General features: G+C 35.0%; 1 protein-coding gene across 5 annotated transcripts in view; it reads left to right on the top strand.

Annotated features, from left to right (window-relative positions):
- The window catches only part of epb41l5 (erythrocyte membrane protein band 4.1 like 5), a 59,215-nt gene that overhangs the window by 6,858 nt on the left and 37,722 nt on the right, over positions 1-14,635 (top strand). For all 5 annotated transcript variants that reach the window (XM_056465404.1, XM_056465405.1, XM_056465403.1 and 2 more), the window contains exons 3-10: positions 8,176-8,280; positions 9,331-9,373; positions 10,480-10,558; positions 10,649-10,693; positions 10,865-10,917; positions 13,155-13,275; positions 13,570-13,657; positions 13,769-13,857. In XM_056465404.1, the coding sequence (XP_056321379.1) occupies positions 8,176-8,280; positions 9,331-9,373; positions 10,480-10,558; positions 10,649-10,693; positions 10,865-10,917; positions 13,155-13,275; positions 13,570-13,657; positions 13,769-13,857 (623 nt within the window). The remainder of the gene's footprint in view (positions 1-8,175; positions 8,281-9,330; positions 9,374-10,479; positions 10,559-10,648; positions 10,694-10,864; positions 10,918-13,154; positions 13,276-13,569; positions 13,658-13,768; positions 13,858-14,635) is intronic.

The raw sequence follows: 14,635 nt of genomic DNA, 5'->3' as shown, positions 1-14,635 counted from the left end.
ATGGCTCTTTTCCCACATTATTTCTGAATTCAAACACTTTAAAAATTTGTTTTAAATAAAATGAATCAGTGTTTGGTATGTTTTTACTGCATATTGCAAACCACGTCAAATACTTTTTTACTGCAAGGAAAACTACGTACATGTACTGTAATTATTTGAGCCTTATTCACATTTGTGGTACGCTTGTATCAAAGGCTAAAATATGTCTGTTTAAGGATATCATATTTAGAGACTTGTATTGTGGACTTTATCCAGAGATTGCATGTTTATATGTCTGGCATCATATATGAGAAGTTTCTTGTTGTAGTAATAAGTTAGCTGCTTACTGTGGCCTTACTGTGTTTTGTTCTTCTGGTTTGATAAACATCAGTGGTGTCTCTAGGCTGGTCACTGTAGATTACTAATGGCCTATTTGAGGTTTGGCAAGGAAACAATTAATGGTTTGCTAGAAGATCTTTATCTGCCATGATTTTTGCTTTGGTTTTTTTTCTGTATAGCTGCCACAGTTTTGTTGTTGTTATGAAGATTTCCTCAGATCTGTCATACAGGAAATTATGAATATTCACTAGTGCTGACTGAAAAATTGGAGCTTTATAATCAAGAGTAAACAGTCCCCCAAATATAAAAGATGAACTGGGGTCCGTTCTTCATACGTGGATTACTCAATTAGCTGGATTTGGTTATTGACAATTTGACATGATACAGGATCGTTTCATTCTGCAAAACGTATTCGAGAGTTATTGTCATAGCAACAGTTCTGGTAGCTCAAACCTGCTCGGGAGCAGGCTTATTTCAAATAAACAGGATTAGATTGGGTCTTTTCAAGCAAAGGGAATACTGAAAGTATACCAAATTCTGATATTTTTTGACTGTAGTAGTTATATGCAATTAGGAAAATAGTAAATAGTTAAAAAATAATATAAATATGATTGCAAATATTCAAAGTGCCGTCTGAATTTTCCATTGAAAATGAACATTTTTCACAGCCTCCTTTGTTTATGTTAAGGTATTTCTTTTTAAAGAGCAGGAAAAGGACTTGTTCTTTGCCATAAAAGTGATATTACTGACATTTCAGAAGGCATATTGAGGTTTTTGCATCTAACCTCTTCATATATAATAATAGGTTTTTGAAAATTATAAAAAAAAAAAAAAAAAAAAAAAAAAATATATATATATATATATATATATATATATATATATATATATATATATATATATATATATATATATATATTTATTATCAAAAATTATGCAATCCGCACTCTGAAACAAAAAAAACTACAATTTAGTACAATTCGCTAATATGACAGTAATTTGATGCTACGCAAAAGTTGCAGAGACCTTTACTGATATTGAAATGTTTTTTTGATGGAAAATTAATTTAAACAGCCAGTTATTCCTTACTCTCAATAGGCCTAGGCCACTAGAAAATCCGCTCCAAATGTAAAACTAATTAAATAAATACTCTTGACACATTAAAGTTTAAAGCGTGCAGCCCACAACAGCGATGGAAAGTTATTGCGTATCAAATTTAACAAACCGTTTACTGTGAATTTTATGTAATTTTGCTGACATGGATAATTGAATATTTTTCAGATGATGTCATTACGCTGTGCCATCAGATAATCGGATTGCTGATCATGATTTCATGGTTTAGATAGATCTGTCCTTCACAACACATGCAGCGATCTCAGATCACTTCATCCAGACATTTTAATCTGATTCTCCAACTTTTTTGAAGAATTAAATTAGCCAAAGATCAGTTATCAAGATTAAAAGATCCAGGATATGTCAAATCATCTTGGATTATTCAAGTGAGGTACAAAGAACAGACCCCAAATGTCAGTCTTCCCAGCTTTTTAAATTAAGTAAAAAATGCATTATTTATTTATTTATTTATTTATTTATTTATTTATTTATTTATTTATTTAAATTAGTTAATCAATTAATTAATAAATTTATTTATTTATTTAACAAGTTGATCTAAAATTTCAACTTTTGCAGTATAATATTCAGAAATCTAGATCAAACTTGACCAGTAAACTTGGTTACATAATAATAAATCTTTACATGAAGTGTAAAATGGTAATTTGATGATGATGATGATGGTAATTATTATAATTTTTGTACATTTTATATTATTTATTTTAAATCCAGCTTTTGGTCCATCTGAAGCTCACGTCAGAACACAGATTTTTCTGCTTTTATTCTGTTTTTCCTGAGTTAAGTTACAGGAATAATAAAAGATCTATTTTTTTTTTCAGAATATTGACACAAAACTGACTGATCCTCAAAAAAAGTGAATAATCTCTTTTATGAATCTAATATAACATATCATTATACAAATATATTTTAAAAATGCATATAACTTTTATTATAATTTTTTACTTTAACGTGTTGTTTTGTTTTTAAGAACTCCTGTTCACACACATTAAGAACCAAAGTGCAGAAAGCCACCCACTGCACCTTTCTAGACAGACGAAAGACAACGCACCCATTGAATAGGCTAGTACTATGCTGCTGAGAAAGAAGGGACATAAATATATTTACAGTTCGTACACTGCACAAACATGCAATGACCATCTGGTGCATCTCCAAGGAAAAGCCTTTCAAGCAGTCGCCCCGGATACACATAAATGCTGAATCGCTGTTTCACTGCCCAGCATGGAGGTGGAGGATTCAAGTTCACTTAATTTCCTGCCTTGACATGTATGTTCTCTCACTATTGAGCCAAGCCTACACAGAAAAGCCCAGTGTCACAAATCAGGAAAAGCACACATTACGGCTGTGTCGACCCGCTTGTTTGTGAGGTTGACTAATTTATTGACACTTTTTAAAGGCATCGTTCACCCAATAAAGACAGTTTTCTCACCAGTTTTTTTCACTCCCTCAAGTGGTTTTAAACCTTTATGTGTTTTATTAACCCAAAACAATATATTATGAGGAATATTGAAATCAAAGTCAACTATAGATCTCAATGCTTTCCAATAATATATTACTTTGTATTCAACAGAAGAAAGAAACCCTATTTGTAACAAGCAGAGTGAGAGTAAATGGTGACTATCTTCATTTTGGGGTGAACTGTTCCATTAAAAATGTTTTGAATGTATATTAATGGTGATAGTAAATTGATATAGGGTTTTATTTATTTATTTATTTTATCTGCAACTTTTTAGTGCTTGTCATGTACTGTGTTTCAGTTCAAAAAGTGATGCTGTGATACTTGAATTTTAATGGTAGTTTACAGGCGTTGAATCGTACTTGGAAATAGGCCTGCACGATTCTGGCTAATATGAGAATCACAGTTTTTTTTGCTTAAAATCAAGATCACGATTTTCTCACAATTCTGTTAATGTAAAATAAATGTTAATATGAGTAGGCTATTGTTATTCTCAAACAGTAAAACAGCAATAATAATATTATGTGTAGGTATACTGTTGGTTAAAATGCAAAATGTTATTTGTATAGACTTGGAATGACTTTAAACATGTTCTGATTGTTAATTCACAGTGATGACATCAGAAAATAATTATTCATAATTCTGAAGTAGAATTATTGTGTTTGAGACATATGCTTGTCATTTGTCATTGACAACATTATTAGACCATTTTTTACTGGTAAAATGAGACGTTTGTCATTATCAGATTCCCTCTTACGTTATATTCCACATTATATAGGCTAAAGTAGTTATACTGACTCAGTAAACATTTATTTTCATGAACAACACTTTGTGTTCACTATGAAAGAAAAAAACATATCAAATGCTTGTCGTGATCTTTACTCTAAAATGCGATATGATCATTTAAATGATGTGTGCGGTTTTGGTTTCACTTTTACTGCCGAGTGTGTTCATGTCATGGCTGCCGTCACTTTGAGTTCAGTTTGCAACAAACTGAATGTAGTTTGCAACTTTATTACGTGTTTTTCACAGCCTATGCAGGTTCTGTTCACTAAAGCAGACATCATTGACGTGCACGTGTGAGTCCTTTAAGTAGTAAACAAACAGTGCGTCAGCTCATGTGTGATTTTGCGGCCGCAAATACATCATTATATGAAGATAGAAATGACATTTTTGGCTGAATTATACCTTATAAATGCAACCAAAGTGCTTCACAGGCATAACCAAATATTAAAAACATGTAAGGTCAATAAATCTTTGAATGATGTAAGCAAATATAAGCAAATACTAAAAACAAAATAAACACAAGACAAATATAAGAACATAAAAGGAAATACAATATCTATATGTGTGCATACATACATATCAGTGCTTCCCACACACAGACTTTAATTGGGCGGGCCGCCCAGGTATATTTAGTGACACATTTTTTTTACTATTATTATCATCCTTTTACACTATTTTGTATCCACCTAATATAACCAAACATCCGCGATTGATTAAGTAGTGGAATAACCTCTCTCGTTTACCTGTTTCATTCTGTGTGCACATGAACCGTCAACAATCCTACAGACAGTCTCACATGCTCTGCAGACACACAGAGACTTGCCTTTTTGGCACTTAAAATTTTCCGGCCGGGGTTTCTTACTCTCCTAAAATGTCCCAGTTTCGGATTTTGCTTTCTAAAGCTGTGATCAATCATATGCGTTTTTGCATGACCTTATTTTTAATTATTTAAATAATCTACACGTTTTAATCTTGTAATTATTATAATTTAAAGAGATATTGTCTGTCATTTAAAAAGATATTGTCTGTCATTTATTTCTCATTTGCTATATTATTAATTTGATGATGCCATTAGGCTATATTACATAGGCTATTTTATATACAGTTGAAGTCAGAATTATTAGCCCCCTTTTGATTAAGGGGGGCTAATAATTCTGACTTCAACTGTACATATCTAAGATGCTTTGGCATTCAAGTTTGCTTTGAACTTGAAAGAAAGAGAAGCAGATTTTACCTGTCAGTGGGTGCACATGGCTCCTGAATAGAACAGAAATAGTGAATAGTCTTTTTTACTTTAACCCGTTGAAAAGAAACCCGATAATAGTGTCATAATAAATAAAATTATTGTTAAAATGTAATTGTTTTGTTTGTCGCATATAGTTAACTATTTTTGTAATGTGGGTAAATCGTTTCAATCCGGCTACCACCGCAAGTATATTTCAAACCTGTGGGAAGCACTGCATTTACATGAAATACACGAACGTCAAACACTGTTATGTTCGTACACAACTTTAAAAAGATGTCTTAACTTGTTTTTCAAAACATGAATTCTAGGGTACTCTCACTTAATTTGGAAGACAGTTCTACATTTTTGGAGCTTAGTGACTAAAAGAGATGCTGCCAGATTGTCTGGTTTACTGTGTAAAATACAAAAAAAAAAATGCTAAAGAACTTCAAGAAAAAATGAATAACAGATATGAAGCTTTACCACAAAATCAGTGCAGCACTTTAGTTATCCATGCAAACATCCCACTCACTCGATTGATGATGATAATTGCAAATATCAAATATTACCTACTGAGAGAAGGTGATGGATTTGGGTTCAGAGCAAGTAATCAAATCTCGTGCTCCTATTTGTGCTGCTTGCTGGAAGCATACTGAGGAATGTAACTGCGCCTCCAAAGGCTGTATGTTGGCCTAGCAGCCTGGAAAACCTCAGCTGAACAATGTGAGTCCTGAGCCTGGGGTTCACTCAAGCACACAATGGACTCTTTGTCTGCATTCTTGCTGCTCGCTGGGATGCTTTGTACACTATGCCAACTCACTGGGGCCTGCGTGAGCATCCGGTGCAGAGCGCCCGGGCTACTGCTAAGCCATCTTCCCAACTTGAAGCAAAGCAATTGGGTGAGATGCTTGTGTGTCAGCACTCTTTGGTTTATGGATGGAGGAGATACTAGCATGGAACTGTCTATACACTGCTGCAATTAAGGCTAATGAATGATAGAGGGATTTGCTTGATCTGAAAACAAGAAATCAAACTTATAACTGACTTTGAAAACTGCAAGAGATCAACCTGAGTATAAATGAAAGATACTTTTCAAATTAGATTTTTTTGAGACCAGGCATGACTAAACCGTATATATGGTATATTCAGATGCTGAATTTGTCACTAGAGGTTGACACGTTTATATAAACTGAAGAACGATGCACCACCAACATGCAATCTCCCTCACCTTAAAACATATTTTGTCAGAATGTGAAATAGGGCTGAACAATCATTTGGGCATTGATATCGCAGTGTGTGTAACTGCAGTAGTCACATTGCAGGATTAGATTATTTATTAAAGATTAACAGATAAAGAATATTTTTAAATATTATTATTTTTTTCATTATTTGTATGATGACCATGTTGTTTTACAGTTGATTGTTCAATCTCTATACTTGTATACTGTTAGACACCCCAGAAAACAATAAAGCACTGTTTATTTGTTTACTTTTGATTTGTAATTTATTAAACTTATGCAGATGCATTTCATATAAAAAGAGCTTTCCCAATAGAGATATTTAAATAATTTGGTGAAATTATATTCATTTTGCAATATATATTGTGGCAAAACAAAATATCACAATGTCCGATTTTTCTGATATCGTGCAGCCGTAATATGAAATATTAAAGATTACAAGACTAGAATTTTAAGCTCCAAGTACTCTGGCGATTGTTTTTAAAAATGTCTCGTCAAGAAGAATTTTGAGTTACTTATTGCATGTTGGGCAGCACAGTGGAGCACTGGGTAGCACTGTCACCTCACAGCAAGAAGGTCGCTGGTTCGAGCTCAGCTGGGTCAGTTGGCATTTCTGTGTTTAGTTTGCGTGTTCTCACCGTGTTGGTTTGGGTTTTCTCCGGGTACTTTCCCCTACAGATCCAAAGACATGCGCTATAGCTGAATTGTTTAAGCTAAATTGGTTAAGCTAACTCGTGAAAATGAGATGTTACAAAACATCAACATCAACATAATGTGGCTAAATATCTACTGCGATATAAACGGCCCTGGGAGCAAGTATAATAAGTATTCTATATTGACATGAAAATTTAATGTGTAAAATGTGTTCTTATTTATATTGATCTTGCCATAAAATAGTCAGAAGTTTCTGATGTGGCAATAAATAAATAAACAAATAACAGACTTTGATTTACATTTGTGCAGTTCTGAATTGGCTCCAGTGTTCATTTTCTTTGGTTGTAACATTTATCACATGCTTAAATCCAGCGTTGTGAAATATTTGTCTGCTCTTCTTTTTGTTTATGTCTTTGGTGGTCATGGGTAAGAACTTGCATCATTGTGAAGCCACAATGTGCCTCATTGACCTGACAAAATGCAGAATGAAGTTGTTCAGAATGAAGTTTAAATTCAAACAAAGTTGAAATCAAGTGGGTAAGTTGTTGAGGTCTGCTCAGTGTTATCATGATCAAGATTGAAGTGTGGAGTGTTTAGATTTATATGAGCTCTTTAAATCATTTTTGATGATTTGTTTAAGGCATAAGCCTTAAAGATAGTTAAATAGTTTGTGTTTCTTGTGTAGAGCAAAACCTACATTAAAGGTATGCTAAGCAATATTCAAACCAACACTTTTGACCAGCGTGTCCAACCTAGTCCCAAAACACACTTGCAGCCAATCAGCAGTGAGGGGTGTAACTATAACGGAGATATCAAAAATAGTGTGAGGTCTTGTTTGGGTTATGGTTGTGTTTGCTTGTTGGCATGTTTTTTTTTTTTTTGGTGTTTTAAAATATTAACAATGTTTGGTAAAATTTACTTATTGCATAGTGGCCAAGAAAATATATATGTTGCACAGTGGTCAAGAATTAGGCTAAATAGAAAAAAATCTGCAAGTATGTAGATGGGTACATAAGGTGCTGAGTGTTATAATGCCACAGAATTTGGTAAATGTTGGATAAATTAATCAAGTTACCACTTAAATGGACGAATGCATGTGAATATTAAACCATAAAAAGGCTATATAAATATGAAGTTTGTGTGTCACTGTCTGCATGACTTTTATTCCCGATGATGACACACTTCCTCCAGCATACTGTAATGTTTGTTTCAACATCTGTCATCCCACTATATGAGGACACATGCTCTTCAACTCCAGAGTTGCTTTGACATGTATTTTAGAGCATTTTACAACATTGTAATGACATGTACACACAGAAACAACTCCCATTCCTCCTGCAAGCCACTGTTGATGGTTTTCTCTCTCTCTCCAGAAAAAAGCCAAAGGTGCAGAGCTGTTTGAACAGATCATGTATCACCTGGATGTTGTCGAGAAGGATTACTTTGGCCTGCGCTTTATGGATTCAGCCCAAGTCCCGGTAAGAGCAAAATCATATCTAAAGGGTGGATGCAAGATGTTCTTTGATATGTCAGCTGATTGATGGACCTGTCATGTTCAGATGTCTCACTATTTATTTACTCACCCTCGAGTGGTTCTCTTTTCTGTTGAACCTAAATGAAGCGGTTTGAAGAAATGAGTTAGCCCCTTTAAACCTTTACAGCATTATTAAATGCAAACATTGCTGAGAGCCAGTGAAGTGAGTATGAGTTGAACATAACTCCCAAAATTCTTGGCTGTTTGCATTAACAAAAATTTATACCAGGAGTAGTCTACTTTCAGTGAATCCGTTTGCATTATATATCCAATTTTCCATCAACCACAGGTAAACATTTGTTATCTTTTACACTCAGTTGAACCATTCTGATGGTTCCCTTTTCAGAATAAGCTGTATATTAACTTTTGTTCAGCCCCTCAGAATTCTAAACTTTCAGACCTGACACTTCTGTCAGAAGTGAAGAGCAGCAGGCACAGCTCAGGCTAATGCTGAATCTTATGCAGAAAGTGGAAAGAGGGAGGGAAGAGTGTGTGAGGAATGTGTGGGAGAGATTGAGATGCTCTATTCTTCCATCAGCATGAGTGCCTCCACCCTCCCTTCCTCCCTCCCTTCACATTGTTTATGCATCACCCTGTTGGAGCAGCTCAGCTCAACGAAAGGGACAGAATTTTCTGGTGTTCAGACCACAGTATTTGAATCACACATTACCCACCAGCCAAAGTAGCCAATGGCTGTTTTTGACATCAGACATGTTGGTTAAAAAGCTGGATAAGTTGGCGGTTCATTCCGCTGGGGCGACCCCTGATTAATAAAGGAACTAAGTCGAAAAGAAAATGAATAAATGAATGAATAAATGAATGAATGAATGAGTGAATGAATGTTGGTTAAAAAAGTAAATGAGTAAATCTTGAATAAACTCATTTAAAGACCTACCATGAGTGTGTGTATTAAAGCAATAAAAACTAAACTGCAAACTAAAGGTCCTCAATGTTAGTAATACATTTGTTGAATTTCTTTTTCATATATTTACAGCACTGGCTTGATGTCACCAAAAGCATCAAAAAACAAGTCAAAAGTAAGTTGTATGCTTTTTTTTTTTTAACAAATAAATTGGTGTCTTGGGAAAAAGCTGTTTTGGATATGTTTGATTTATTTATCCATACAGAGTTACCCATTGTAATTTGTTCAGAATCTCTTCTCCAAACTTGACCTATCCTATCTAGGTAGGCAGTAGGCCTGTGCGTTTAATCGAAATCAAATTGCAATCGCGATTTAAAATGTTGCGATAAGCTAATCGAAAGAGGCTGCGATATGAAATATATATGTATTGTTTAATTTCTCCCGCCCAGAGCAAATGTGTGACTGCCATCTGTGTGTGACAGTCTTACTAGCCAATTGAGTGAGGACACATTCATTCTGCCCAATCAGAATTATGCAACTGGACTCTGTGGAACACCCACAATAAAAAACAAACAAACAGGAAAGTGCGGACGAGTGGTAACTAATATCAAAGAAAATCTGTAATATATATGGGAATATTTTGGTTTCAAAGTCACAGGCACTGAACAAAACTTCTTTTGTAAAAGGATTGTTGCCAATTCACAAGAAAATACAACAACCAGCACCTAAAAAAGCATCACAGGCAGCCTTATGAGGAGTGTCTTACAAAAAATTCAACTGATAGTATTGCCAATGGCTTTTAATCTAGTAAATGTTGTAGTAAGTTAATATCTTTTCAGTTTCTTTTTTTCAACTAACACTCACTACAGTAAGAAGCGATACGAATCTGTACAATACAGATTATTGAGCTGAATCTTGATTATAAAATTAAATCACAATATCTGTCAAAAAATTGCAATTAGATATTTTCCCCAAATGCCACAGCCCTAGTAGGCAGCAAAGGTTTAGAACGAAGCAACATTTTTAGCTAGTCTTTGTGACTACTCTCAAAAGTACATGGTTAATGCTTAACTCTGTCCGTGAAGGGCAGGTAATAATGAACCATGAAATGGAAAGTCTCTGTATCTCATCGCTGGCATTCTGTCTGTAATTCCTATTATATTATGCAGTGTTCTGTATTAAAACATACCAGAGCAAACTTGACACTTTTGCAGTACAAATTCACATTTCTAGTAAGCAGTTTTGCTTTGAATATTTCATCTTGTGTTTTCTGACTTTCAGTTGGACCACCGTATTGCCTCCATATGAGAGTAAAGTTCTACTCCTCCGAGCCCAACAACTTGCATGAGGAGCTAACAAGGTTAATTCCCTGTTTATACCATTAACACACAACTAATATTCGCTTGGTTGTTCGCTTTTGCACTCATTTTATCTGTATTATTTGTTGTAGATACCTGTTTGTACTACAGTTAAAGCAAGACATTCTCAGTGGCAAGTAAGTGAAGTTTAATATTTAAGATTAGAGTTGAACTGTGTCCAAAGAATTCTGACATTTTTGTCTTTAGCTATTTCAGATTTGTGAAATAAGTCATTTTAAACTGTTATGGTTTTTGATAGCTGATATGTGAAGAGATCGTCTAAATAGACTTGATTTTGTTTACTCTAGGTTAGAATGCTCATTCGACACAACCGTGGAGTTGGCATCGTATGCTCTACAAGGTAAGCGACTGTTTTTCTTAACATTAGTTACAACGACTTAAACTGCTCTTCAAAAGTCTGAGGTAGGTAGCAATTGTGGAATAGTGTATGTTTATCAGCAGCTATGTTTCCATCCAAAAATGCGAATGAACTTGATCGCAAAATTATAATATCACATAAAAGACGTGTGAATAAAACAGTTTCCATCCAAGTCAAAGAGAACAAAAACATCACTTCCTAATTAAATGGCACCAAATATCAACAGTAAAAACAGAATTTGCTGCGGTAGGAGAAGCTCCGTGAATCTTTTCTTTACACGCAGTGATTGCGCAGTGGCGCTTTAAGGCATGAGACGCAGACCACAGATGCTCTTGATTCTGGAGATCATCAATAATGATATGGTTAAGGCATTTTAGAATGACCAAAACAACATTTCAGATGTTTTAGTCTGCTCAGCCCGCTAGTTTGTCCATTCACCACACATTTTTACCATCACATGATCTCTCATAACAAAATCACATGACCTTTTAATGCTCATACTGGAATTTGTTTGGTAAAAGTGTTTCCATCGTAGTTTATGCGCATCTTTTCTTATGGAATAAAACGTTTATCCTACAATCAAATCCTACATCAAAATTTATGCGCATCTTGGCGTTTCCATCAACCTTTTTTTTTTATTTATTTTTTTTATGCGCATATTTAAAATGCGCATAAAAGTAGGTGGATTGAAACATAGCTAGTGTTGTCTTTTATGTCCACCAATACTGCATTTATTTAATCAAAAGTGCATAGAAAAAGTGCATGGAACATACACATTACTCCACAGATGGCAAGTCTGAGTTCCAGTCTTTAGTCTCATGTGATCTTTTCAAATATGATTATTTGGTGCTGTTTGTTTTTGAAGTACCCTTGCTCATTATCATTGGCATTAAGTTAATTTTGTGAAAAATACTTTTTAAAGGATCTTTGTAGGGTGGCACCAATCAGGATTTTTGCAGCTGATGCAGAGTACCGATTTCTTGTCATGGTGATCGGCCAATACAGAGTACCGATATTAATGCTTCAAGCTTACTTTAAGTATGATACTTAAGTGGAGATCTTGCCTCACCTAAGTGAATAAATTAAGGATGTTGCATATAATCCCTTAAACACATTTCTTTTAACTATTTAGGTGTAACCATATCATGGCCTAGAGTGGCTTTACAGAAAATAACATAACACAGATATAAAAATTGTTAAGAAAAATGACGCTTGTGTCACATCAGCTTAAAACACGGTAAATAAAATGGTTGCACTTGCAACAAAGAGAACATCACTCATCAGAGTCACACCAATAGACTGTATAAACAGAAGGCACATCACATCTGTAAATATTTTAGTTGATGCTAGCGAATCGATCGCTCACGACTCCACACATCATTTACCTCCTTATGTGTTGTAGCTGCTGTATGCTATCTGTAATTTATGGGAGCGCATGTGTGTCTGCGATCAGTTCATGAGATTGGCCAGTACAGTTTGAGTCATTAAATGTGATTATCGGCCGATACCGATATTCGACTGATCAATCAGAGCGTCCCTAAATCTTTAAACACATTTTGAACAGTTATTTATAACATAAATATCTAATCTTGCTAATCTCCATCAATTTATTTCAAGCTTTTGAAAGCTTGTGTATGTTACACTAAATTTACACATTCTTTTCATCTTTTGGAGTCATTAGACAAGAGGTCATTTTCAAAGTTTGTTCTTCATTTTAGATCTCAGAAAGAAAAGCTGGTCAATCCTTTTGAAAAATATCTCGGTCTCGAACGTAAATGACAGCTCATTAGTGCGGATCTGTAAAAGAAAGGCCTCCTAATCCCCTTCTTCCTACTGTGCTTTGCTCTGGTCTTCTACATGCACAGGACTCATTTTTCTGAATCAGTTTTGTTTTGGAAACCCAGTCATTAAATCTCAGGTTTAGAGTTTTGCTTCTGAGTGTTTTGTTTTTTTAATCTGTTGAAGAGAATGATTTGTTCTGGTTCTCTCTGATCAAGATTTCTTCATGATCTCACCGTAACTGCAGTAGAACAACTTGAACTGAACTGTAACATGTAACAGACTGCAAGGAGTATAACAAACCTAACAAAACATTCTAGTACAAAGCACATCATGATGGGACATTGATTTCCGATAACTATAATGGTCACACAACAGAAAACAAATCAAAACTGCATAATGCTACTTGGTTGTTAATCTTTGGCACCTGCACCTTTCAGCTGAACTAGGCGATTATGACCCTGCCGAGCACGGACTTGACCTGGTGTCAGAATTCCGCTTCATCCCAAACCAGACAGAAGACATGGAAGTAGCCATTTACAATGCTTGGAAGGAGTGCAGGTATACTCTATAAAAACATACCTCCTAACCCTCATGATGACTCCTTTTAAGTCCGCTTTTAGAGAGGAAATCTAAATGTAAAGCAGGTGAATAAGAGTCAATGTGTAGGTCATCACCTCCAATCTCTCTTGTCTACTCAACCAAAGCTCTACTGTTGACCCTGAACACTCCGCATGTGATTTATGAGCCATCACTGTAACCTTGAAGTGCTGCAATCAACAGCAGATGTGCAGTAGTTTGGGTTATTTCATTTTCTTTGTTTTGTTTTACCATACTCGTTTGTTGGTGTTGCAGAGGCCAGACGCCAGCACAAGCGGAGATTAACTATCTTAATAAGGCCAAATGGCTGGAGATGTATGGAGTGGACATGCATATGGTTAAGGTACATATTTGAAGCATGCAGTATATCATTCAAATCAGGATCTTGAGGAAGGGGCACTCTGAGGTATATCCAGAACTTATCTGTTCTTTATGTTGCTGCCTCCTCCTCCAGGCACGAGACGGAAATGAATACAGCCTAGGTCTGACCCCCACTGGAGTGCTTGTGTTTGAGGGAGAAACTAAAATTGGCCTGTTCTTCTGGTAAGCGCTCACTAACCTGATTTGTATTTATTTTTTGTATAGTTAACCTTAGTTAATAGTTAATAACCTTTTTGACAGGTAATGTAACCACACGGTTTACACCTTTTATGCATAGCTCATCCTTAAAAACAAATAATGTTGCTCAGAGTGCTTTCAGGAACACAATTTTACCAAAGAAATTGCTGCTTTTTTATTTGCTGCTATGGTGAGGTTTTTTCCGCACCACTAGCAGAAATTGTAATAAAAAATCCAGAGATTTGCAAAAATCTATATCTGAAAAGTTTATTATTTCCAAACATTAAAGGTGCAGTAGGTGATCTGCCTAAATGCTTTGCGGTTAGCATAATATCTTTCAAAAGCAATCCCTGCCCTGTCATCCAAAGCCATGCCTCCTGAAATCGCACACATTAAAGATGACAGAGACCCACTAGATCATGTCATTTGCCAGTTAGAAAACTTTATAGTACTTTATGAAACTACAATTCTGAACAAAAAACTGTATTATATTTAGCACATTACACATTACACATATTCATAAGTCATACTTGCATGCTAGTTCAGGCTGAATTTTCAGAGTATCATGGTAAACAATGTAGGGACCGCATCACAGTTTGTCATTGTTCAAAACTGAACCAATGTGAAAATACAAACCAACTTCACCTCAGTAAAGCAGGCTAGGCGGAATAGCGCTATTTACTTGTGTTTTGTTGTTAAATTATTAAAAATCTACATTATTGATGTTGTAAAAGGTCCCTTATGAAACTGAAAATAGTCGCAT

Source organism: Danio aesculapii, chromosome 9 (assembly GCF_903798145.1).
Source record: "Danio aesculapii chromosome 9, fDanAes4.1, whole genome shotgun sequence".
In the NCBI taxonomy this organism is placed as follows: domain Eukaryota; kingdom Metazoa; phylum Chordata; class Actinopteri; order Cypriniformes; family Danionidae; genus Danio; species Danio aesculapii.
Note: the sequence above shows the minus strand (reverse complement) of the source record. Positions and strands in the feature narration are given on the sequence as shown.